This window comes from Acinonyx jubatus, chromosome A2, assembly GCF_027475565.1.
Source record: "Acinonyx jubatus isolate Ajub_Pintada_27869175 chromosome A2, VMU_Ajub_asm_v1.0, whole genome shotgun sequence".
Lineage (NCBI taxonomy): Eukaryota > Metazoa > Chordata > Mammalia > Carnivora > Felidae > Acinonyx > Acinonyx jubatus.
In genome coordinates this window covers 112725727-112749272 of record NC_069383.1, presented here as the reverse complement: position 1 = coordinate 112749272, position 23546 = coordinate 112725727, and the positions used below count along the sequence as shown (strand labels likewise).

General features: G+C 48.9%; 1 protein-coding gene across 1 annotated transcript; it reads right to left on the bottom strand.

Annotated features, from left to right (window-relative positions):
- Nucleotides 1–584: 584 nt before the first annotated feature.
- On the bottom strand, nucleotides 585–23357 carry EFCAB12 (EF-hand calcium binding domain 12). Its single transcript, XM_027042690.2, has 10 exons — nucleotides 22990–23357; nucleotides 22089–22194; nucleotides 17721–18169; nucleotides 14614–14796; nucleotides 12653–12809; nucleotides 9824–10017; nucleotides 8064–8277; nucleotides 3699–3858; nucleotides 2007–2063; nucleotides 585–1103 (listed from the first exon to the last, which is right to left on the bottom strand). Exons 2-10 carry the CDS (start codon nucleotides 22171–22173, stop codon nucleotides 845–847), a joined length of 1758 nt encoding a protein of 585 aa, XP_026898491.1. The 5' UTR covers nucleotides 22174–22194; nucleotides 22990–23357; the 3' UTR covers nucleotides 585–844.
- Between the last annotated feature and the right edge of the window lie 189 nt (nucleotides 23358–23546).

Genomic DNA, 23546 nt, shown 5'->3' with positions numbered 1-23546 from the left:
TTTGACTGTGAAGGGTAGGAGTTTGAAGAGACCCAGAGGAGCGAAATGTGAAATGTCTTGTCTAAGGTCGCACAGCTCACAAGTGATAAGGTTGCGACTGGAACCCTATTGTGCCTGTGACTACACCACACCTCATGAATCCTGCTTAGCCAGCCGGCTCTGGGAAGTCAGATGGGATGCAGAGAATGAAAGCATTGTGCTAACAGCAGCCCACATTATGTGTGTTGTGAAGGGAGAAGGTCTTGATGGGGTCAGGTGGGTTAATCAAGCAGAAGACTCAGGAAACAGAGAGCATGCCTCTAACAGTGAAAGATGCAAGAGATTTGGAAGCAGTAACCAAAAAGGCTCAGTCTTTGGGGGACAAGAGACCGGCTGTGACCGTTTCCACAGAGAAGGGCACAGGGTACCCGCACTGCCTGCTGCTTTCCCATGAGCACTGAGATCCCAGGACAAGATGCTGCAGGTGCCAGGCAAGCATACCTGCAGTAATGCCCTGGCCTCAGAACCCCAGCTTTTCAAACACTCCTCTGGCCCCAGCTCCTGAGCAAGAAATCACATCAGCTGGATCACAAGTGACATGAAAAAAACCTCCAATCTGGTTTATTTCAAAAGGGCAGAGATCAAGACAGGGAAATACTCAGAAACTGCTTATCTTTCCCTAGATACACCTGCCCTCTGAGACACTGGACATTTTTGCTCAAGAGAGAGCTGGCTCCAGGCCATCGCACTGAAATGATCTCTTTTATCTGGCTCTTTACACTTCCCGCTGTGTCTGTGGCTCTGCGCTGCTAGCTGCACTGGCCACAGCCCCAGGATGGCTGGGTCGGACAACACCTGGGCCACTCTAGTCGATGTAGTAGACCTTGGAGGCATCGTAATAGGCACAGGTCATGTAGTTCATGTTCCCAATAGGCCACCAGTGGTTGGGGTGGTAGGTGGCTGAGTAGGCATGGGGCTGGGGTTGGACACAACTGAAGAGTGCCAGGCTCCTGTCCATGGCCACAGTGGGCAGATAGAGCTGCAGCTTGTCCAGGAGGTGACCCGGCCAGAAGAAATTGGGGTGAGTTCGCAGTGAACCCCTGGACCTCTTCGCCTGCAGCTTCCTGGAAAATGAGAAGATAGGAAGTTTGTCGTGGCAGACCCGCCAGGGCTGGGGCTTCTGCTGAGCAGAGCTAAGCAACTGTGTGACCAGAGTGGAGGTGTGGCACTGTGCCAAGCACTTCGCTTCCATGTGGTAGGTCCTGTTATGCTGTCTGCCCTACCAAGGAGGACGTGAACACCTAGAGAGGATACGTTATTTCCCCCAAAGCCACACAGTGAGCAAGTGGTAGGATGCGGGCTTGACTCCCAATTTGCTGCCTTGAAACCCCAAATTCTTTTTTTTTAATTAATTAATTAATTAATTAATTTTTGAGAGAGAGAGAGCGCGCGAGTGAGTAGGGGGCAGGGAGGGAGAGAGAGAGAGTGCAGAGCCTGGAGTGGGGCTCGAGCTCACCTGAAGCAGGGCTCAAACTCACAAACGTTAGATGGTGACGTGAGCCAAAGTGGGATGCTTCACCAGCTGAGCCACCCAGGCGCCCCCAACACCCAAATTCTTAAGTGTACACCGTCAGTTCTCTCGAGGCATTTTAATGTGATGTTCAGCATATAGCCTCTGGAGCTAGCGTTGCTGGGTCCAAATGCCTGCTCCGACCCTTGATAGATGTGTGACTTTGAGCAAGATAATTAACTTTTCTGTACCTCAGTTTCCCCTTCTGCAAAGTGGGCATGCTAAGAGTAACTTTATAGGGTTCCTGAGAGGATTTAAATGAGTTAAAACATGGGAACACACCCACAGTGGTGTCTGCCTGGCACTCTAAGTAGTTTCACTGCCTCTCAGTTCCCGGGCATTGAGCCCTAGATACTGTGCGCCGCCGTGCAACATGCAGAGTCCCAGGCACCTCCTCCACCGTGAGGCTGGTCCTCCCTCCCCTGACCCGCTTACAGAGTTGGCTGATGCTACAGACCTGGTGAACTCCTCAAACTCCTTAAAGTGTATCTTCTTGATTTTCTTTGGTGTCTTCCTAGTAGAGAAGACAGAAAGGTATCTTGTCAGGATGGGGGGAATCCATGTTAATGGGGCCTCAGTTAGTAGGTCAGAGGACATGGGGGTGGGCCTGTCTAGTGAGTCCAAACCAGAGCTCCAAAAGGAGCATTTCTTCTATCTGGGGTGGGCTTGGTCAGCCAGGCCTGGGCTTCCAACCTGGCTGGGTGTGTGGCTCTGGGCAGGTCACTTCCCTTTTCAGAGCCTCATGTTTTTTATTTCCCAGAGCAGAGCCTCCTAGGGTAGCTGAGAGATGCGCAATGATCTGCATTGTTTGGGGGCCCCTGACTCTCACTTTCCCTGCCAGAGCCAAAGCCAGCTTTTGGAACAAGGGTGGTGAAAACTGACTCTCCAAATCTTGGGCCTGGCAGACATCACTCATTAATCACAGACGGCACTCTTTCCCAGCAGGCCTGCATCTGGCCTGAGAATCTTTGACAGCACAGTCCAAGTAGCAAGATAAAACAAATGTCCATCCCTGCCCTTAGGGACCTCCCTAAGGGACCTGCCCTTAGGGTCCTTAGGGACCTATCCCTTATGGCTGTGGCCTACTTAAACAGGGACAAGAGTCCCTTTCTCAGGCTCCCACCCACTCCCTAGGTTCCCGGTGCAGAAATGGATGTCAGCCACCCAGGGGCTGGCAGTCACTAAGTAATCAGAAAGGGCTCTCCAGGCCACCAGCCTTCTGACTCATGCTCAGCTCTGCCTCCCCAGGGTTGTGGACAGGCCCCTCTGTAGGCCCAGGCCCATGCCTTCAGTCGAGATTGTCCTGATGGGACAGGTAAAACAACAACTATCACTGCTTCCAAGGGCTGACTATCTGCCAAACACCATGCTAGGAAGTTTATATGCATTTCTCATCTGATCCTCATTGTGTGTGGGAGGGGCTGTTATGCTCATTTAACAGATGAAAAGCTGAGGTTCAGACAGTGAAGTATTCTTGTCCGTTTAACCTGCAGCCTGTGGGATTTCCACTTGGCTCTGCTGTATCTCATCCCAGCTGTTCTGGCCATACCACCGCAGTGGGCAGCTGGCAGTGATCTAGAATGTGGGCAGTTCCCGGTCCCCTCCCCCCTTGTGGTCAGCTGGCCCCTCCTCATCCCACATTAGCCCCGTCCCTCCTCAGGGATGCAGGGATGCTGCTTGCTTTCCAATATGCAGCCACCCACGGATGCTGGCTCACAACCTGCCCATGGGTCACTTCCTCCCAAAGAAGGAGGTTGGTCTGAGGGCCAGAGACAGGCCCCATTGCAGAGTTCCTTTCTCCTCCTAATGCAAGCCCACCTCTTGCCAGAGAAGGCAGGACAAAGAAGGGACGGCCACCTCTGTCCTCTGTAGGGCCCCTGACCAGCCAACCCATGATTTGAGAAGGGGCCTATTTCCCTAAGAAGGCCCTCTTTTTAAGCTTTTGTAGAGAGGCTGAGATCACGTAGGATGTGGTTGGGAGCGAGGCAAGGAGGCTAACGCCCTCAGACACTAGAAATTGGCCAGTCCCTGGGGACCAGCTGGGTTGGACATGCTGGGCACGCTTGGCCACAGGCATTGGCACAACATGTCACCTCAAGTATGCTGGTATGCAAATGGCAGGGGGGAGAGAGGGGGTCTGATACTCAGCTTGTCAGTCTTCTTAGCCACAACATCGCTGAAGCCCTGGAACTTGAGCAGAGCCAGATTTGGACTGAAGATCTTCATATCTGAGTAGTAGCCTCCCGGCTGCCGGATTGGGCGTACCTGGTCCTTCTGGAAAATGATCTTGTCCCCTGGGTACAGCAGGGCTGTAAGCAGCAAGAGAAACGTGGCCTCTCAGTCCAACACCCCTCCCTGCCCTCAGCCTTTGGGGCAGAGGGGAGGATTTTTTTTTTTATATATATAAGTCCACATTTTTGTTTGCAAATGATTTTTCTTAGATATACACTTTAAACTTTTTTATGCTTTTTTTATTTTTTAAAAAGTTTATTTATTTTGAAAGAGAGAGAGAGAGAGAGAGAGAGAGAGAGAGATGGGGTAGGGGCAGAGAGAGAGAATCCCCAGCAGTCTCTGCACAGTCAGCATGGTCCGTGCACAGCCTGACGTGGGGCTCGAACTACAAAGCGCGAGATCATGACCTGAGCCAAAATCAAGAGTCAGATGCTTAACTGACTGAGTCACCCAGGTGCCCCATTAAGCTTTTTGTGTCTAAATGATTGTAGATTCACAGCAAGTTGCGAAGTGCAGAGGGTCCCTTAGACTCTTCCCCCAGCTTCCCCCAGGGGCGACAGGGCACATAACCCTAGTGCAGTGTTAGGAAGTGGGGTTGGTACAGCACTGGTGTCTGGACTAGAGCTGTGGGAGCTGGTTTGTAACCAGGTCAGCCCTGGCCCCAAAGCCTGGGTGCAGTTAGGATGGAGTGTGCGGCGCCCTACCCCACTCTGCACGGGTCGTGCTGGTCACGAGGCCACAAGAAGGAGGGGAGGTTCACCCAAGGCTTCACCAGGTTAACTAGACCTAGTTGATGGAGGTTTTCTCCTTGCTTAGAATTAGTCCCATAGATATCCTCAGGAGACTGCTCTAAGAAGTCGGAGCATAAAAAACACTGGCCAGGGGCTCTGTCTTCCTGCAGCCACGGAGCAGTACTTGTCCTACGATGATAACGCATGACTAGCTCACGTTCTAGAAAAAGTAATGGAAGGTTACAGTCCAGGTTAATGCTGGTTATCTGGGGTGGGGGAGGAGGAGAGGGGAGGGCAGGGACTGTGCAGATAAGAGGGGAGAGGGAAGGGGAAGATGCAGCATCAACATTTCAAAAAAAATTCTTTTTAATGTTTATTTAATTTTGAGAGAGACCGAGACAGAGCGTGAGTGGGGGAGGGGCAGAGAGAGAGGTGGGGGGGGAGACACAGAATCCGAAGCAGGCTCCAGGCTCTGAGCTTGTTAGCACAGAGCCTGACACAGGGCTCGAACTCACAAACCGTGAGGTCATGACCTGAGCCAAAGTCAGACATTTAACCCACCAGTATGCCCCGCATCAACATTTTTAAAAGATATACAGGATTTTTTTTTAGCTTGTTTATTTATTTTGAAAGAGAGAGAATGAGCTGGGGAGGGGCAGAGGGAGAAGTGGAAGGATCTGAAGTGGGCTGGATATGGGGCTCGAACTCATGAGCCGTGGGATGTTGACCTGAGCTGAAGTCGGACACTTAACTGACCCACCCAGGTGCCAATATACAGAATTTTAAAAAACTACATTAACGATATATGTATATATATCTTTAAAAATAAAACTTACATAAATAATTTTGTGTAAATGGAAAAGAAAAAGAGATCTATGAAAGGACAATCCCTAAAATATTAATGGTGCCAACTCAAGCTGGGGGAATTTTTTTTTAATATTTATTTTTGAGAGTGAGTGAGCAGGGGAGGGGCAAAGACAGACAGAGAGAGAGAGAGAGAGAGAGAGAGAGAATCCAAAGTGGGCTCAGAGCTGTCAGCATGGAGCCAGACTCTTGAACTCAAGAACCATGAGATCATAGGGCACCTAAGTGGCTCAGTCGGTTGAGCATCTGACTTTGGCTCAGGTCATGATCTCATGGTTTGTGATTTCAGGTCCCACATCAGGCTTTCTGCTGTCAGAGCAGAGCCCACTTCAGATCTTCTGTCCCCCTGTCTCTCTCTGCCCCTCCCCTGCTAGTGCTTTTTCTCTCTCTCAAAAATAAATAAACATTTTTAAAAAATGCTTTTTAAAAAAAAAAAAGAGAGAGAGAGAGAAAAGAACCATGAGGTCATAACCTGAGCTGAAGGCGACACTTAAGGGACTGAGCCACCCAGGTGCCCCCAGCTGGGGGGATCATTATTTTTATGTTTTCAAAAAAAAATGTAAGTGAGCAAGTATTATCTGTGAAATCAGGGGGAGGAAAAATGATAAAGCTATGTGCACTGGGGAGAGGGGAAAGGCCTTGATGTTTTAGAACATGGCCCTTGAGCTTGAGGCCTGGATTCTGAGCCCACCAAGCTCTAGTCTAGAGCACAGACCCAGAAGTCCCGATGGTTGAGTTTCTTTACTCATAGCTGAGCTGGCCTCTGTCAAAGAGACAGCCAATAGATAGTGGCCAGGAGAGCAGTCAGAGACAGACTCTAGTTTTTTCCATCTAGAACCGTCAAGAAGTAAAGGGAAGCCCACCCACGGATGCTGCTTTGTGCCTGTGAGTGTGAAATCCCGCTGGCAGGTGAGGTTCCCTGACCCAGCACCTAGCAAAAGCTAGTGGTGGTGGGAATCAGTTAGTGGCTCAACACCCTGGTGGGGACAGAGGAGGCGCATCCAGAGGAAAGACTTAACCCACAGGGCAGTCCAGGGTGCTGGCAAGCCTGCCTGCATTTCAGAAGACAGCTAGCTGCATTTCCAGCACGAGCAGAGACGAGAGAATATAAACAATCAGGGAAGATGCGGCTCGCTGAGGAAGATGGAAGGAAGGATGATTTGGTGAAAAGTCAGTGTTGCGAGCCGCAAGAGATTTCCTGTCACTGCCCTCCCAGACCAGGTGGGCAGCAAGTGGCTGTGTACATGAGAGGGTGCCGCGTGCACAGGAGACAATGATCACTTAGGGTGGTTTGCCTGTGTTCCTGAAGGCATTTGGCCGTACGCTGTTGTACAGACCTGTTATGGGCTGAATTGCGTCCCCCACCCCTCAAATCATATATTGAAGCCCTAACCCCCAGAACCTCAGAATTTGTATTTGGAGAGAGGGCCTTTCAAGAGGTAATTAAGCTAAAGTGAGGCTGTGCGGGTAGGCTCAAATCTGATCTGGCTGGTGTCCTTGTAATAGGAAATTTGGACACAAGAGAGGCACAAGGGGGCATGAGTGCACGGAGGGAAAATCATGTGGAGAGGCAGCGAGAGAGTGGCCGTCCATCTGCCAGCCCAGGGGAGAGGCCTGAGGAGAAACTGGCCCTGCTGGCACCTTGATCTTGGATTTGTAGCCTCCAGAAGTGTGAGAAGATAAATTTCTGTTGTTTAAACCACCTGGTCTGTGGTATTTTATTGTGGCAGCCCAAGCAAATTAATACAAGACCCATGGCCCTATACATACATTCTGCCCTTCTTTCCCCTTGTCTTGGAAAAAAGACGTAAATAGTCAGTTGTGACGGTGAACTTGTTCTTAGGTAAGTCACCCCATTGTCTGTGTGCCCCTTTCTTTGAAAGCCACATTTCCCAGTTTGGCCATGGTTCCTTCCTGTGACGTTCCTGTGGGAAAACCTCTGTCCTTTTGTGTTTTGAAAGCACAAAGAGAAACTTGCCCATTAAAGTTATAAATTCACGAATTTAGGACATTAGCATTGCTGTGTGGTCGTTGGGGTTATGGGGCCCTCTCCTGTCCCCATCTCTCAGAAATACACACTCTACCCAGAGATGGGGAGGGTTCAGATCTGCTTGGATATATGAAAACACAATTCTCCCTCAAACAAAGGGTGAGACCAGTGTGGAAGTCTCAGGGCTGAGTCCTGTGGTCTGAGCAGAGAGTCAAGGCGTCAGAAGAACTTGTCCCCTGGTGCATTCCTACCTCTGTGTTGTGGAAGAACCAAGAAACAGGGCTGGCCTGGGGAAGTGGTTGCAGAAAAGCCCGCTACAGCAGAGCAGTTATCGCCCCTATCACATGTCCCTCTTTGAAATTGGGACTGTTCCTTTCTGCTCAACTTCAGGGCTCCTTCACCCAGAACTCCTGTCCTTGGAGCTTCCTGCTCTAGAATGCTCAGCAGGCTCAGTTGGGGAACCCAGACCCCTAGACCTGTGGAGCCTGTGAACCTCCAGGATTCTAGAATGTAGAATCAAATGTAACAGCAAAACAGGCTGGGCTGCCCCTGCTCCTTCAGTATCCCCACCACAGGCCACAGAGGCTTGGCTGGATGCACATCTGCTGGGGAAGGACAAACCTCAGGCGGAGCCATGTTCACTTGGGTTCTGAGCCCTCTCGGCAACTTCCCAAGGGCCAGGCGCCAAAGCTCTTACCTTTCACGAGGATGTCCTCTGTCAGTGGGAGGCCGTAGGACTCACAGAGCTTGCAGCACTGCAGGTAGACCAGAAAGTTGTCCCTGCGGGACTTGTTGATGAGCTCCTCCATCTCCCCATGGATGGTGGATGGGAGGCAGTGCTCATCAAAGTGCTTATTCCCGCTGCGCACCAGGCGGCACCGCTCCGTGTACTGGATGGAGGGGATCTTGAGCTGCAAGGAGAAGAGGTTGGCACCCACTTCCCTCCACCATCTTCCCGACCAGAAGGCAGATATGGAGCCTCATCGACCTCTCCCCCAGGAGGGGAGATGGCAAAGCATGCAGGGTGGGACCAAAGTTCAGGCTCTGAAGTCAGTGACTTGGGAGAAAAATCACACATGGTCAAGGTTACCCCTGAAGGGCACTTGAGTGGTTAAGCCACGCGGTTCTGTGTGCACAGCCCCGTATGTGGTTGTGCATACACCACTGTATAACATATACAGTAGGGAACAACGTAGATGCCCTACTGAAACAACACATCTGTGTTTGGCTGCACAAGAATTTAAATTGGGCGCAGATATCTGTGCCTTTGAGGTGGAAGGCACATGTCAAGGATGGCAGAACAAAGTGGAAGAGGCCTGGGGAATGTGGAGCCACTTTTGGCCTTCTCATTTATTTATTTACAAGGAAACAAAATCTGTTTTTTGGCCTCTAACACCAGAATCAGCAAAGTACAGCTCACAGGCCACATGTGGCCCAGCACCTGTGTTTATAAAGAAAACTTTTTTGGAACACAGAGGCACTTATTTGCTTAGATGTTGTTCGTGGCTGCTCTTTGCTGCAAAGGCAGAACTGAGTAGTTGCCACAGAAACGATAAAGCCCCAAAAGCCTAACACATTTGTTATCTGGCTCTTTATAGGGAAAGTTTGCTGACCTCTGCTCAAATATTTTGGGTTTTCTTATCATGCAGCTGAATCAGATCTTAGTTGGTATAGCACTTACAATGCCTAGTATATTATATAATAATAATAATAATAATAATAATAATAATAAGTATTTAGGGGTGCCTGGGTGGCTCAGTCAGTTAAGTGTCTGACTTTGGCTCAGGTCATGATCTCATGACCCATGGATTCAAGCCCCACATCAGGCTCTGTGCTGACAGCTCAGAGCCTGGAGCCTGCTTCAGATTCTGCATCTCCCTCTCTCTCTGCTCCTCCCCTGCTTGTACTCTGTCTCTCTCTGTCTCTCTCTCTCTCTCAAAAATAAACATTAAAAAAATTTTTAATGTATTTATATATAGTATAATATTAATATTATCTGCCTTCCTGAAGGCAGGGGCTGTTTTGTTCTCTATAACACCTAAAATAGCGTCTGGCACTTTGTGGTCTCTTGATAAATATTTTTGGGTGAATTAATTCCCACAATCAGTCATGCCTTCACTGGTCATGTATGTCTGGAGTGGCCTCTCAGTGACAGGCCCTGTACCAGGCATTTGGATTCCAGCCACAACGAAGACACGGCCCTCAGCCCTGGTCTCAGGATGCAAGGTCACAGTCAAAGGATGGGAAGAGAGGAGCTCCATATACTTTTTGAAACATGATCTCATTACATCTTCAGAGAAACCTTGTGAGGTAGGTGTTGTTTTTATTATGAGATGAGGGAACATAGGGGTAAAAGAGGGCCTGCTCCCAGGAGTTCCCCAGCTAGAAGGTGCAGCGGACTTGAACCTGAGCCTGCCTAGAAGCCAAGCGCCACGCCCTTCCCATTGACCGGGGTACCTTGTGCTTCCGCCTCCTCTCGCGGTACCGCTTGCCAATGTCCTCCATCTCCTCCAGAGTCAGGGGCCGCGCCTCCATCTGGGTGTCAACCACGGGCACAGTCAGCAGGTCCATCTTGCACGGTTGTGGGGCTAAATTCACCTGCTTCTTGGACAGACGCGATGGGGAAACTCTGATCTTGGCAGGTCTATAATCTGAAAGGAAGGAGAGCCTGAGAGGGGGCTCAGCTAAGGAATCCATCAAGCGGTTAACTCATGTGATCAAGCAGGTGCCGGCCATCCCTCTGCTCACTTCCCACGTGGCTCATCAGGCCACCTGAGATGGACCTTGAAGGTATCCCTTCTCTCCGTCTGCACTATGGCCTGCCCAGTGCAAGGCCACCTCGTGCCTCACCTGCACCACTGCCCCAACCTTGCGGTTGGCATTCTCATACTCTAGCATCCTGTCTCCACCAAACACTAAATAGGACCTTTGAAAAATATAATCACTTCATTCCCCTGCCTAACACTCTCTACTGGCTTCCCTCAGCACTTACACGAAAGCCCAGAATCCTCCTCCTGGTCTGCAAGGCTCTGCAGACTCTCGTCTCAGCTCAGCCTCCACGTGATCCATCTCCTCCTGCTCACCCCTCCCCGACTCCCCAGAGCCACCCTAACTTTTTTCTTCCTTTTTAAACTTTTTTTTGACTACAGGTGTATTTCTTATTTATTTATTTATTTATTTATTTACTTATTTACTTAATTACCTACTAGTTTTTGACAGAGAGAGAGTGAGTGAGCAAGGAGCAGATAGAGAGAAACCCACAAGGTACAGAGAGAAAGAGAGAATGAGAGTGGGGAGCCCAAGCTCATCCGATGCGGGGGTTCCAACTCACCAACCAACTCACACCTGAGCCGAAGTCTGAGGCTTAAATGACTGAGCCACCCAAGCGCCCCTCACCCTAACTTCTTTCTGTCCCCTGAAAACTTGCCCAAGTCGGGGCCTTTGCCTCTGCAGATCCCTCTGTCTAGGGTGCCCTTCGCCAGAATGGGCTCCTCATCTGTCACTCGGGTGTCAGCTCCCATGGCTGCTTTGCAGAGAGGCCTTCTGTGACCACCACCCCCTCACTCTGTCCTATTGTCTTCAAGGCATTAATCCCTACTAGACATCATCTTGCTTAACCCTTTACCTGGAAGCTCATTGAAGGCAGAGGCCTTGGCTTCTTCACTCCTGTGTTCCCAGTTCCCAGTTTCTGGAAGTATGCCTGGCACGTAGGAGATGTTCAACAAAGAACCGAGTGAATGAAAGCATCCCGTTGCCCCTGCCCTGGTTCAGGCCTGCCCTGTTCTGGGCTGAAATGAAGTCATGGCTCAGTCACCTTCTAGTTTTGAAACTGCAGACTGGTGGCTTAGCCTCTCTGAGCTTTATAGCGTCTTCCTGTAGAGCGTGAATTGTAGCTTTGACCTCCAGGGACTTGAAGGATAAACTGAGCTACCTGCTGTGGGTAAGGCTACCCAGCCCAAGTGCCACTGCCTTCTCTCGTGAGCCTGCCACCCAAGAGTCTCGTTGACTCTTGATGCTGCTGCCCCTTTAGGCAAAGCAAAAGATATCCAAGTCCATTTACCCTGGAATGTTCTCCAGAGAAAAGGGTGATGACACTGAGATGGCACCAGGCAAGCAAATACTTGCTCCTGGCTTCAAGTCTATTTATTGGGAAATAATAGGCCCCAAATACCTTTGCCTCAAATATGCATCACGGCACACTGTGGTCGTTCACTAAACAGCTCACGGCCAACTACGTGGATAATGGTGAGCTTTGGTAATTGATAATGAAAAAGCAAAAAGGTCATGGATGGGAGAGCAGGCCCAACTTGAGGCAGCTCTGAACACGAGCTGGACATAAAAGTTGCCAGAGATTATGACTGTGGGTAGTGATGTGTGCAGGAGGTGACCGGGGTGGGGGGGGGGTGCTCAGTTTCCCTGGGACTCTGAGAGAGGCAGAGACACTGCCTGGGGGTGACGGGGCCTCTGCCCAGTGGCTTGATGAGACTAGAGGTTGGAAATTTACGCGCTGCACTGTGGGGTTATATTTGGGGATATGCTATATTGTTATTATATTTGGTTACATTTGGGGAGGGCTCTGGAATGGTGGATGGAGGTTTAAAGGAGGGCTTTAATTTTATCTGGAGTTGTTCAATTTTAAATTTTTTTTTTTTTTTTTTTACACCACAATGCCACTAAGCTACAAAGAACCATGATGCGCCCTTGTGTTGTGTTGTAAATTCATAGCCAGCACTATGGCTAGTCCATTTCTAATTTGCCTCCATGCGATATCTGGACAGATGTGGTTCCACAAGCACATGGCTTGGCAAATGGAACTTGAGCTGTTGCACAGCTCATACAACTGTTCATAGCAGCCCTGCTAATATCCCTGATCATAGAATATCAAAGTAGGCTTTCCAGTAAACTCTAAACATGTGCTAATTCTGGTTTCCGACTTTTAGTTAACTTTTTATCAATAAAATATAGATTAATAGCAAGAAGGCTTTGACCCACATACAAGATCTCCGTCTATTGGGTAAGCCTTGGTGGGCTGAAACCACCTTTTGAGAATCCTCCTTTAAGGACAAGGGCTGCGTCTCATTCATCTTTGATGGACATGGTAGCTAGGCATTCAAGAGAATACCTTGCTCCTTAGTTGATCACTGGGCTTGGGGATTCCAGAGTCTTGGCCCACCCATGGTAACCCAAAGCTGGAGAACACACTCAGGAAGTAAACCAAGGCTGCCTCCATCATGCTTGCTCCCAGGATGGGGAAGCAGAGGCAGGGGGGTGGGACTGGATACATACGCTCCCTTGCAGTTGCCAGGGTGCTTTTCTGATGAGCCAGACACCACTGCTTGTAGGTATTGACTAGGATATCTGTGGTGATGCTGTTGTCCTTTCCCAGAGAGCTGAGATAGATCACAACATCTTCCACCTCCTGGTTTTTCAGAGGGACTCCAACCTAAGGAGAGAAGAGAAGCCACCAAGGTGGGCAGGCTCCAATCCAAACATCCTACCTGTACGGTCAAAGCTTTACCAGCCAGGCCCTACTTCCCCTATCTAGTTTCATCCACAGCCACTCCCACCTCGGCAGGAGCTCAGAGCCTCTTCTGAGGCCCTGAACACACCCTGCACTTTCTTACCCTCTGCCTTTACTCAGGCGCTTCCTCCTTCTATCTGAAGAACTATCCCTCTTTCAAAACCTAGTCTAGATATGCCACTATCTTTGCAGAGTCTGCTACTCCTTCCTTCTGGGCTGCCACCCCACTCCATACCAATCTCAGAGATAACTTTCCCACACTGGATTAGAAAAAGGATTTCATGCCTACCATCCTTGCCCACGAGAAACACATCAGCTTTCCTTAACTGAAGAAAAATAAGATCAGAAGTACAATACACATTACTCTTTCAGGGATGGTAAGCAACTTTATAGGAGTATAATGCTTGCCAGCAATACTGAATATTCAAGAAGGAAAGTGTTTAAGGAAATATAATTTTCTTCCTCAGCTTCTTTAGACTGTAGTCAGTGTTCACTGGGCTTTCCTTAAAGAGGGTCAGAACTCTCCTGGTTCTAGAGGACTTCATGTTTTCTCTTTTTGGTTATGATGATTAAAAACCCTATATATATACGTATATACATATACGTATATACATATACATGTACATATATATGTATATATATACACACCCTGTATACATAATATATATATTTAATGTTTTGAAACGTTGTTTAGGTAACTACATGTCGTGAAACAACAGTGTGAAAACTGGTGATGATTTAAAATCATAAAGACCTAGCAGGCAGCTTCCTAAAGTATTTCCAAGAGGTATCTTGTATTCAAAGCATATTAAGGCTTAATTTATCCAGACCAGAGGTCAGCAAACTTTTCCTATAAAGGGTCAGATAGTAAATATTTTAGGATCCCTGAACAATATGATCTCTGTCACAACTGCTGAAATCTGCCATCATAGCATGAAAGCAGCCATGACAATACATATAAATGAGTGTAGCTGTGTTCCGATAAAAGTTTATTCACAAAAACAGAGGCAGGCTGGATCTGACTTCCGGGCCATAGTTAGCTGACCTCTGCTAGATCAACAGAACTTTCTGCAATGATGGAAATGTTCTATATCTGTGCAGGCTGATAGAGGAACCGCTCACCACATGTGAACACTAAGCACTGGAAATGTAGCTGGTGTGACCGAGGAAATGGATTTTTAAATTTTATTTATTTATAATTAATTAAACATTTTTGGATAGTCAGTGAAAGTGTGGCCTGTGGACCAGTACCATAGACATCACTGGGAGCTTGTTACAATGCATCAACTTGGGCCCTGCACAGAGGTACTGAGTAGAAGCTGCATTTTAACAAGATCTCTATGGGATTATCTGCCAATGACAGTTGGAGAAGGTCTAGAGGGTTCTAGAGGCAAGACAGAAGGCCCAGCAATCTCTGTGCCCAGTTCTGGAGTCTGATGGGCAAGACAGTGATTCCCCAGGTACTGACTGGTTATGGGGTCGGCTCTGCAGACTTTCCACTCAGGGAGGGGTTTTCAAGATCAGACTCACGCAGGAGTGGTTTTAGGGGTCTGATGTGGCCACAAGTTATGTCACGTTTTCCGATCTGGCTTAACAAGTAACAAGGCTGATGGTTTGATCTACTTTTCAGTTGGTCCAGGACCTGGGTGGAGGCAGCAGTGGGGACAGGATGCATGCACATCTTCCTCACTCAGGCCAGCCTGGAGGGAGCATGGGAGGCACTTACCGCCTTCAGAGCCACAATGAACTCCTCCCTAGAGATCTTCTGGTGCTCGCCCCCGTCCACTTTGCTAAATATCTCCAGGATCTTGATCTTGCGGCTGTGCAGGTAGGAGTACAAGGCTGATAAGGCAGAGGGCTTGGGCAACCGGAGCTGGGGCACCAGTTGGCGGGAGGGCCGGGGGCTCTTCTGTAAGAGGTAAGAGAGGGAGCAGAGGAGAGAATTCAGGGGAGACAGGCCACTGGAATGTGATTCCCAGAGTTAGACAGAACATGATTCCCAGAGAGAGAGAGAGAGGGGCTGAGCAGCTCTCAACAGACAGCAAGATGGAGTGCAAGGAGCACTGGATTCAGGGGTGCCGGGGTGGCTCAGGTTGTTGAGCATCCGACTTCGGCTCAGGTTGTGGTCTCCGGTTCATGAGGTCAAGCCCCAGATCGAGCATCTCCGCTGTCAGACAGGTCCTCTGTCCCCCTTGTTCTCTGGGGGGTTGCATGCTCTCTCTCTCAAAAATAATTTTTTTTTTTTTTTTTTTTTTTTTTTTTTTTTTTTTAAGGAGCATTAGATTCAGGGCAAAGGCGTTTTGCCAGGGATACTTTGCATCTCTGGGCCTCCATTTTTCCATCAGAAACAACTGGGCTGGACATGATGAGAACTAACATTTCATTCTTACCCACATCTCTCCTGTCAAACATGTCAGGATTAAAATCACACCGGGCGATCAGTGCACCAAAACATATGCCCCTGCCTGGAACCAGATGGGGCTCTCTAATCCACCCATCTCCCAGCCTTTGCTCCTGCTCAGCCTCCTGCCCAAAACTTTTCCTTCTCTCTCTACCTGTCCGACTCCTACTCTTCCTTTACTTCCAGGTCATCGGGAATATTTCAGGATAATACTCCCTTACCTTGGCGCAGCACCTGACAGTTTACAAAGGGCCTTTCTGTTCCCTACTTTGTAGCTCCTCTGTGTTTAGGATCCAGCTCTATTAATGGCCAACTGTAGTCACCAATCTGATGTGTCTGCCTCCCCCATTAACATGTGAACATTTTGAAAGCAAGACAATGTCTTTTGAAGCTACATACCTCTACCTCCTATTCATCTACTGGACAAGCCCCCCAGCCCTAGGCAGATAGGCAGTAATTGTTTGATGAATGAATAAATGATGCTGTAAAATAGGTATTAGATACTACTTTCTGTTTTTACAAACGAGGAAACAGGCTGAGAAAAGTGAAATGACTTGCCCAGGGTCACACAGCCTATAAGCAATAGAGCTAGGTTTCTAATCCAGGCCCAGTGTTTTGGTTGTTTTTTTTTTTTAATGTTTTTTAAATTTATTTTTGGGAGACAGAGAGAGACAGAGCACGAGTGGAGGAGGAGCAGAGAGAGAGGGAGACGGAGAATGTGAAGCAGGCTCCAGGCTCCAATCTGCCAGCACAGAGCCCGACGCAGGGCTTGCACCCACGGACCATGAGATCATGACCTGAGCCAAAGTTGGATGCTTAACCAACTAAGCCACCCAGGTGCCCCCCCCCCCCCCCCCGCCAGGCTCAGTGTTTATTCATAGACACTGTACTGCTGTCTGGAAAGGGTGTGATAGGCCTAGGAAATTTTGGTTTGGACTCTGATTACACCAAGGACTGAGTCTGGCACCAGTGAGACTAAAGTAGTAGTAAAAATGGCAAACATAGGAGTGCCTGGGTGTTTCAGTCAGTTAAACATCCGACTTCAGCTCAGGTCATGATCTCACGGTCCGTGAGTTCGAGCCCCGCGTTGAGCTCTGTGCTGACAGCTCAGAGCCTGGAGCCTGCTTCAGATTCTGTGTCTCCCTCTCTCTGTGCCTCGGGACTCTCTCTCTCTCTCTGTCTTTCTCTCTCTCTCTCTCTCTCTCTCTCTCTCAGAAATAAGTAAATATTAAAAAAAAAATTTGTGATGGCAAACGTAATATTCAGTGCTCACTATATGGCTGTCACTGTCCTAGGCACCTACTCCATTTAGAAGTCACAGCAACCCTAGGAAGTCAGTACAATGGTTATCCTCATTGAATAGATTGGGAAACTGAGGACCGGATCATACAGCTAGGAAATAGCAGAGCTGGTTTAAACCCACGTTATCTGATCTCTTATCCCAACTTCACCTGAACTGGGAGAAATTTCAAGTGTTTCCATTACCAGAAAATGTCACAGAGAGGTAAGCACTGGGGGACAAGGGCTTTGGTACTGACTGCCACCAACTACCTCTATGGGGCTGGACAATTTATCGGCCTCGTTGAGCTTCTATTTCTGTATTTATAAAAGGGAGTCCTCCTTTTTCTTCCAGCCTCACAACTGTGACCCTCACGGTACCACCACGAGCACCTGCTTGGCACATACAGGCCCTCAACAAACACGTGTCAGTGAACAAATGAATGAGGAATGCATATTTTTAAAATGCCCCATAGATGGCATTCCAGGAGTTATCCCTCCTAGGGTGGTTTTAAGATATAGTCACAAATTCTTTAACTCCTCCCTTCTGGGACGGAACCTGATTCCCCTCCCCTCGAGTGTGGACAGTACTTAGTGACTTGCTTCTTACAAATAGAATATGGTGAAAATGATAACGTGGTTCTCCTGAAACTCAGGTTGCCTGAGATGAGGTCATAAAAGGCATTGCAGCCTCCTCTTTGCTCTGTCTCTTGGACCATTCGCTCTGGGAGATGCTGGCTGCTATGTGATAAGGACACTCAAACAACCCTATGGAGAGATCCCTGTGGCCAGGAACTGAGGCCCCCTGCCAGCAGCCACGTGAGCAAGCTAGCTTGGAAGCGGATCTTCCTGCCTCAGTCAAGCCTTGAGTTGTCTATGGCGCAAGCCAACAATTTGAGATGAGGGCCACCAGCTAATCTCTTCCCAGACGCCTGACTCTCCGAAACAGTGGGGGTAATCAACATTTGTTGCTTTAATGTTTGGGGGCATTCGTTATGCAGCAATAAATACCCCATACACCTCCTTTTGGGGGCTTCTCTTTGCTCCCTTTGGAAATGAGGTGAATGACCCCTATCCTGACTAATCTGAGGGAATGAAAGGACAGCATGCCCCTAACACCTTCAGCGTCTTCATAAGCAAATGGGGCTACTCACCTTGGTGGCTCTGATAGTAGTCAGGTGGTCTAACAACTGGTCCTCCTGCTCCTTCTGGATCATGTGCAAGACCTTGGCCTCTGAAGGTGTGAGGCTGGGCTTGTTCTGAAGCCACCTCTCTACGCTGCCAAATGACTCCAGGTCCTGGCGAAGCTTCAGCCTCCGGCTCAGCCAGGTCCTCACGTCGTCTGGCTGGCCTTGGATGTCCCCAGCTCCCAGGGCTTGGAAGCTGGAGATCGGCTGTGGGGGAGTCTGGGTTTGGGCCATGAGATTAATGGGCATTGGAGCCTCTTTTTGAGGCAAGATGATGACCCGCCGGCGGCTCTGAGGCAGGTGGAAGTCCTCCTGCTTGAACTGCTTGAAGCAGTGGGTGATGACCAGTTCAGGATCGAAGGTGGGGCCCTTGCTGGCATTTTCGTCATCACTTGAGGTCTCAGACTGGCAGAGCCCTTGGGGAAAGAGGGCTAAGAGGTGAGCTTCTTTCAGGAAGAGGACTAACGGAGTCAGGAAGGAAAAATGCTACAGCACCAGGCTGGGTTCCCAGGCCTGGCGTTATCATTGCTTTGCTATAATGATGAAGATAATCACACCTAATATGATTGCGCATTCCTGATGGCAGGCATTATGCTAAGGTCTTTGTATGTTTTCTCTTGTTTAACCTTCTCAGATTTTACTCTTCCTCCACTCCACCCCACCCTCACCCCAATGCTCCTTATCGACAATCAGAATTTATTTATTTATATATATATTTATTTATTTAAAGTTTATTTATTTATTTTGAAAGCGAGAGAGGGAGTGGGGGGAGGGGCAGAGAGAGAGACCCAAGCAGGCTCCCCACTGTCAGCACAGAGCCTGACGCAGAACCGAGCCGAAATTAAGTGCCCGACACTTGACCAACTGAGCCACTCAGGTGCCCCCAGAATGATCTTTTAAAAAAATGGCATCCTGATTTGGTCTCATCATCCGAGCAGAGGCTTTGAAGCTGGAATGCTTCAGCCGTGTCCTGGCTCTGCTGCTTAGTGGCTGCATGTACTTGGGTAAGTCACTTAGGCTCTCCGTCTCAGTCTTTCATGTGTAAAACGGGGGTAAAGATGGTACCTACTTTACTGAGTGGTGGAGATGGTTAGAATCAGCCCATCTTAGAGCTGCTTTGTTCATGGTAAAGTGCACTGTTATTTTTTAATGGACTTGCTCCTCGCCTATTTTGAAACCCTCCTATCACTTTCCACGGCCCTCAACATAACATCCCTCCTCTGCCAACCTTTCCTACCTCATCCCTTGCCTATCCTTCTTTACAGGTCCCACACGCCTTGACCCTGAATGATCCCTGAATGGTCCAAGCACATCCCGCCTAAAGGTTTTGCATGTGTTGTTCTATCTGCCAGAATGCTCCCTCCCCCCTCCATCCCCTTAAAACTTATCACAGGGTTTTAAGTTGGGGGCTGCAAATGGTGACCCTCGTGGTGAATGAGGCTTGGGGTCCTGTTTCATTTGACGCATTGGTCAAAATTTTCCACCTTGAGTTACTTTAGGCTAGGGCATGCCCTCTCCAGCTTGCTGTAGTTCCAAATTATTCTCTATGGTCTTTTTTTTTTTAATTTTTATTTTTGAGAGAGAGAAAGAGAGCAAGGAGGGGCAGAGAGGGAGAGGGAGACAGAGAATCTGAAGCAGGCTCCAAGCTCTGAGCTGTCAGCACAGAGCCCAAAGAGGGGCTTGAACTCACGAACCAGGAGACCATGACCTGAGCTGAAGTTGGACACTCAATCAGCTGAGCCACCCATGTGCCCCCATTCTGCATTGTCTTACATGCAGCTCAGTTCATTTATTAAGTGCCTGCTTTAGGCAGACATTTGTGTTTGAAATCTCTGGTATAATTACTTGGTTGGTGTTTATTTTTTCAATAGATTATGGACCTAGGCCTCCTCTCTCTGGTTGCCTGCTGGAGCCCCAGCACCTCCACGTGCCAACATACAGTGGGAGCTCAGTAATTATTTGGCAAATGAGTGGATGTCAAGTGGACAGACTATTTGACATCATAGAGATCAGCTCTATGATTATACCACTTTACAGAGAAGGGCACTAAGGCCCAGAGAGGCCCAAGGTTGCACGGTGGTTTAGTAGCAGAGCTGGGATACGAATTCTGGTTTGCCTGGCCCCAGAGCTTGGTTCTTAGCCATTAATTGATAAGACCACAGGCTGCCACCTAATCCCATTGAGTCTCAGTTCTTTTATTTCTAAAATGATAAACTCTGTTCTAAGTACCTCCTGAAGCTGTTATGAAGATCAAATGAATAACAGATATGTGAGTGTTCTAAAATTCAGAAGGGATATAGCATTATTATTAAAAGTATTGTCACCATCATTCCCCTTCTAAAACCCACACCCCCTCTGCTTTAAAACCCTTTTGTTGCCTCCGAAATAAAATTCAGTCTCCTTCACCTGGCCTCACCTGACACACCCACCTCTGCCAGCCTAATGGGCTCCTTCTCTTATTCTTTCTGACCTCACCCTGTATTTGTACCCAAACTGAGCTGACTATGGTTCCTTGGTCACCTCATCCTGCCCCCGTGCTGTTTCCTCTCTCTGGAATGCTCTTGGAAACTGAGGTCAGGCATCACCATCCCCTGAAGCCCTCCCACGCCCTCCCTCATATCCCCTCTGGTTTCCCATAGCCCCCGTGCTCAACCCCATCATAGCATTTACCATGTTTTTTCTGGATGAAGATGCTTTCTGGGTCTTTCTTTCCCAATAGCCTGTGAGTTTTCCAATGGCAAGGACTGTGTCTTAGTTCCCATGTATCCCTGGTGCCCAGCCTGGCACAAAGTGACCATTCAGTCCATTTGTTAAGCCTCCTTACAATGCCTGTGTTTTTCCTTCATGGTCAGAAAATAATGTGCCAGGAAATAAGACATCAAAGTGGACGGAAGGGAGCACTTCTCAACAAGCCATGTGTCATTTCTTTGAGAACAAGATGCTGGGTACAACTGAGAATGTAGCCATTTATCCAACCAGTATTTACTGAGAATCATCCAGTAGATCCAAACGAGGCTGGAAACCCAACCGCAGAGCCCCGGCATGGAACAAAGTGGGGCAACCAGAGTGGTATGCCCTCAGTCGGGGGAGAAGTGCTGATGGAGAGAGTCGGGTGGTCATCATGAAGGAAGAGGCACTGACATGTGCCTTCAAGAATGAGTCAGAGTGGAGGGGTCAGCGTGGGGAAAGGTCAGGGGTGGAGTCTGAGGATTTGGGGGTTACTGAATAGTTCCACAAGTTGAAAGTACATTGTGCATGAAGGAGGAGGCTAATGGGAAATAAAGCTGGAGTCATCTTGAATGCCAGGTTAAGGGGTTTAAACTTTACCCTGTTGACCTGGGAACACACTCAAAACATGCTCCTCCCTGGCCTTGCCACTGTCACTTCCGCCCACCCTTGACCCCAAATCCATGATCTTCCCTTAGCTAGAAGGGTCACTCCCCGCCAAGCCCTTCAATGGCTTCATTGCAATGGCTTCTCAGTGCCCTTAGAATAAACAAGCCCCTCCTACAATGGCCCCCACCACTGCCCTCACTGGCACCCTGCTCCCCGCTCCTCCCTGATCTCTCCCTGCCCCCTCCCTCTGCTCACTTCACTCCAGCTGCATGAGCCTGCCTTCTCTTTGTCCAACCCTCCTAGCTCTGTCCTGACTTGGTTTTGGAATTTGCCATGCCCTATGAAGGGCATGGGATTCCCCAAGATTGCTGTTGGCTGAGTCCTTTTCACCATATGGTTCTCAGCCCAAGTGTCACTCCCCTCAAAGTCACCCTGACTCCCCTATTGAAGGTCGCATGCCCACTATACCACGGAGCATCCATTATAGTGATCTTTGGGGTTCTGTATCCATTTATAGAAAAGTGAGGTGGGTAGAGACTGTGTGAAAATGTTCCCAAGGGATTGTGAGGACAGCTTCCAGAGGCCAACTAGCTCCATTGCCTTCCCAGGTCAGGGATCTCTTCCTGAAATGCCCCTGACAGATTTTGTCTCTGCTTGGATATGCCTCTGGTTGACAGGGCGTTCTTTCCTCACATTGTGTGGATGCCTGATTCTGATTCTTAGAAAAGACTTCCTTATATTAACCCAGATTTTGTTTCCCTGGAAGTTCTACCCTTTAGTCCTAGTCTTCCCCACCGATGCTCCAGAAAACGCATTCCTTCCCTCTTTCCTGGGACAGCTCGCCAAGTATCTGGAGACAATTCAACTCTCTTGAAATACTGTTTATTTTGGCTCTGATTCAAATCTCTCCCTCAATTCCATCCTACCTCTCTGGCCACTTGCCACTTGGGCCCTCTTTTCCCTCTCATCCCTTAAAATTGGTGCCTTCTAGGTTCATACCTGGGCTTTCTCCTTCTCCTTCCTTCTCCCTTTTCTTCTTCTTCTTCTCCTCCTCTTTTTTCCAAACAATCTCCTCTACTCTCATGTTTCTGTGGTCTTCTATATGCTGAGGACACCCATACCAATATTTATGACTTGAAATTAGCTCCAACTTTCTACATACAGTTGCTCCTAAAGTATTTCCACTTGGATGGCCTACAAGGATCTCAGTCTCAACCAACCAAGACTGCACTGGCCTCCATGTCCTGTTCTCACTCAACCTGTTCCTCCTGGTAGGTTCCCAATCCCTGTGAAAGGCACCTCCATCTCTAGGTCACCCTAGTTACCAACCTGAGCATCATCTTTGATTGTCCTTTTCTTGTTCCCTGTTCAGTCAGCCCTCAAATCCCCCTAGTCCCCTCTAGCCTGGCCACTCTCCCTCACCTCTCAGTACCTTTGGTCTGCACATTTCAGGCAGCCCAAGAGCTCATGATTCTGGCTTCAGCCTTCAAGTCTGCCAATTCATTCTGCATTTGCTGATAATCCCAATCCCAATACTGCCATTTCCAGTAGCTTCTCCATCTCCTACCTCCCAAGATCTTTCATGATCTTGTCCCTTCTGACCTCTCTCACCTCTCATCCCTGGCAATGCTCAAACTACTAGCAGTTTCCTGAAGATACCGTATCTCTGAGCTTCTCTGCATGTGCTTCCATTGGCCTGGAATGCCTTTCCTCCCCTTTTTGGCATGGAGAACTCTTTATATCCTTAATTTAAGCCGAAGTGTAAAGAGCTCTTCCAGAACCTTAGAATTGTTCTTACCTGTCCACTACACTTAGCAGACCTCTTATTTCTGGGTGTCACCCCCAGACCTGGCATCCACCCCTTCTTCTGTAATTATGCGTTTATCTGCCTATCCTTCACCTCTGAAGTTGCAGGGTTTTCCCACAGCAGGCTATCACCAAACACTGCTGGTTTTCTCCATGCTTCTTCTCCAGTACCCAGCACGTTAATATCCGGCGGAGAAATGGGGCGCGGCGGGCGAGACAGAGGGCCGTGGATGCCTTTCCCAGGCACACGGGTTGGACCCCTGATTTCAGACCACGGCAACTTGGCCCACTCTTCCAGCCTGGGAATGGAAATCTGAAAAATGTGCACGACCCGCCCCTGACCCCCTGGCAACCCCTCACCCAGAGAGAGTACGGCACAATGAGATATTCGCCTCCCGTGCTTGCCCTCACCCCACTTGCACGCGTCTGCACGGGGCTGAAGGCTTCCTGGAGGCGGCGCTGCTTCCCGGGAACTTACCGAGCAGCGACAGGTACAGAGCCTCAGACGTTTCGTACGAACCTTCCATGGTCGCAGCGTCGGGAGCGGGTGTTGAAGAGCGTGTGTGTGTCTGTGTTGGTTTTTGCTGGCGTGTCAGGGTACCAAAAAACAGTAATTCCAAACTTTGCAAGAAACACTCAATGCTCCCCCGA

Coding starts and splice junctions, on each gene's coding strand:
- EFCAB12 (XM_027042690.2), bottom strand. CDS start 22,173: ATGAGAGTAGAGGAGATTGTTTGGAAAAAAGAGGAGGAGAAGAAGAAG. Junction 14,797..17,720: donor CTACTATCAGAGCCACCAAG/GTGAGTAGCCCC, acceptor TACCTCTTACAG/AAGAGCCCCCGGCCCTCCCG. Junction 10,018..12,652: donor CCTGGCAACTGCAAGGGAGC/GTATGTATCCAG, acceptor CCTTCCTTTCAG/ATTATAGACCTGCCAAGATC.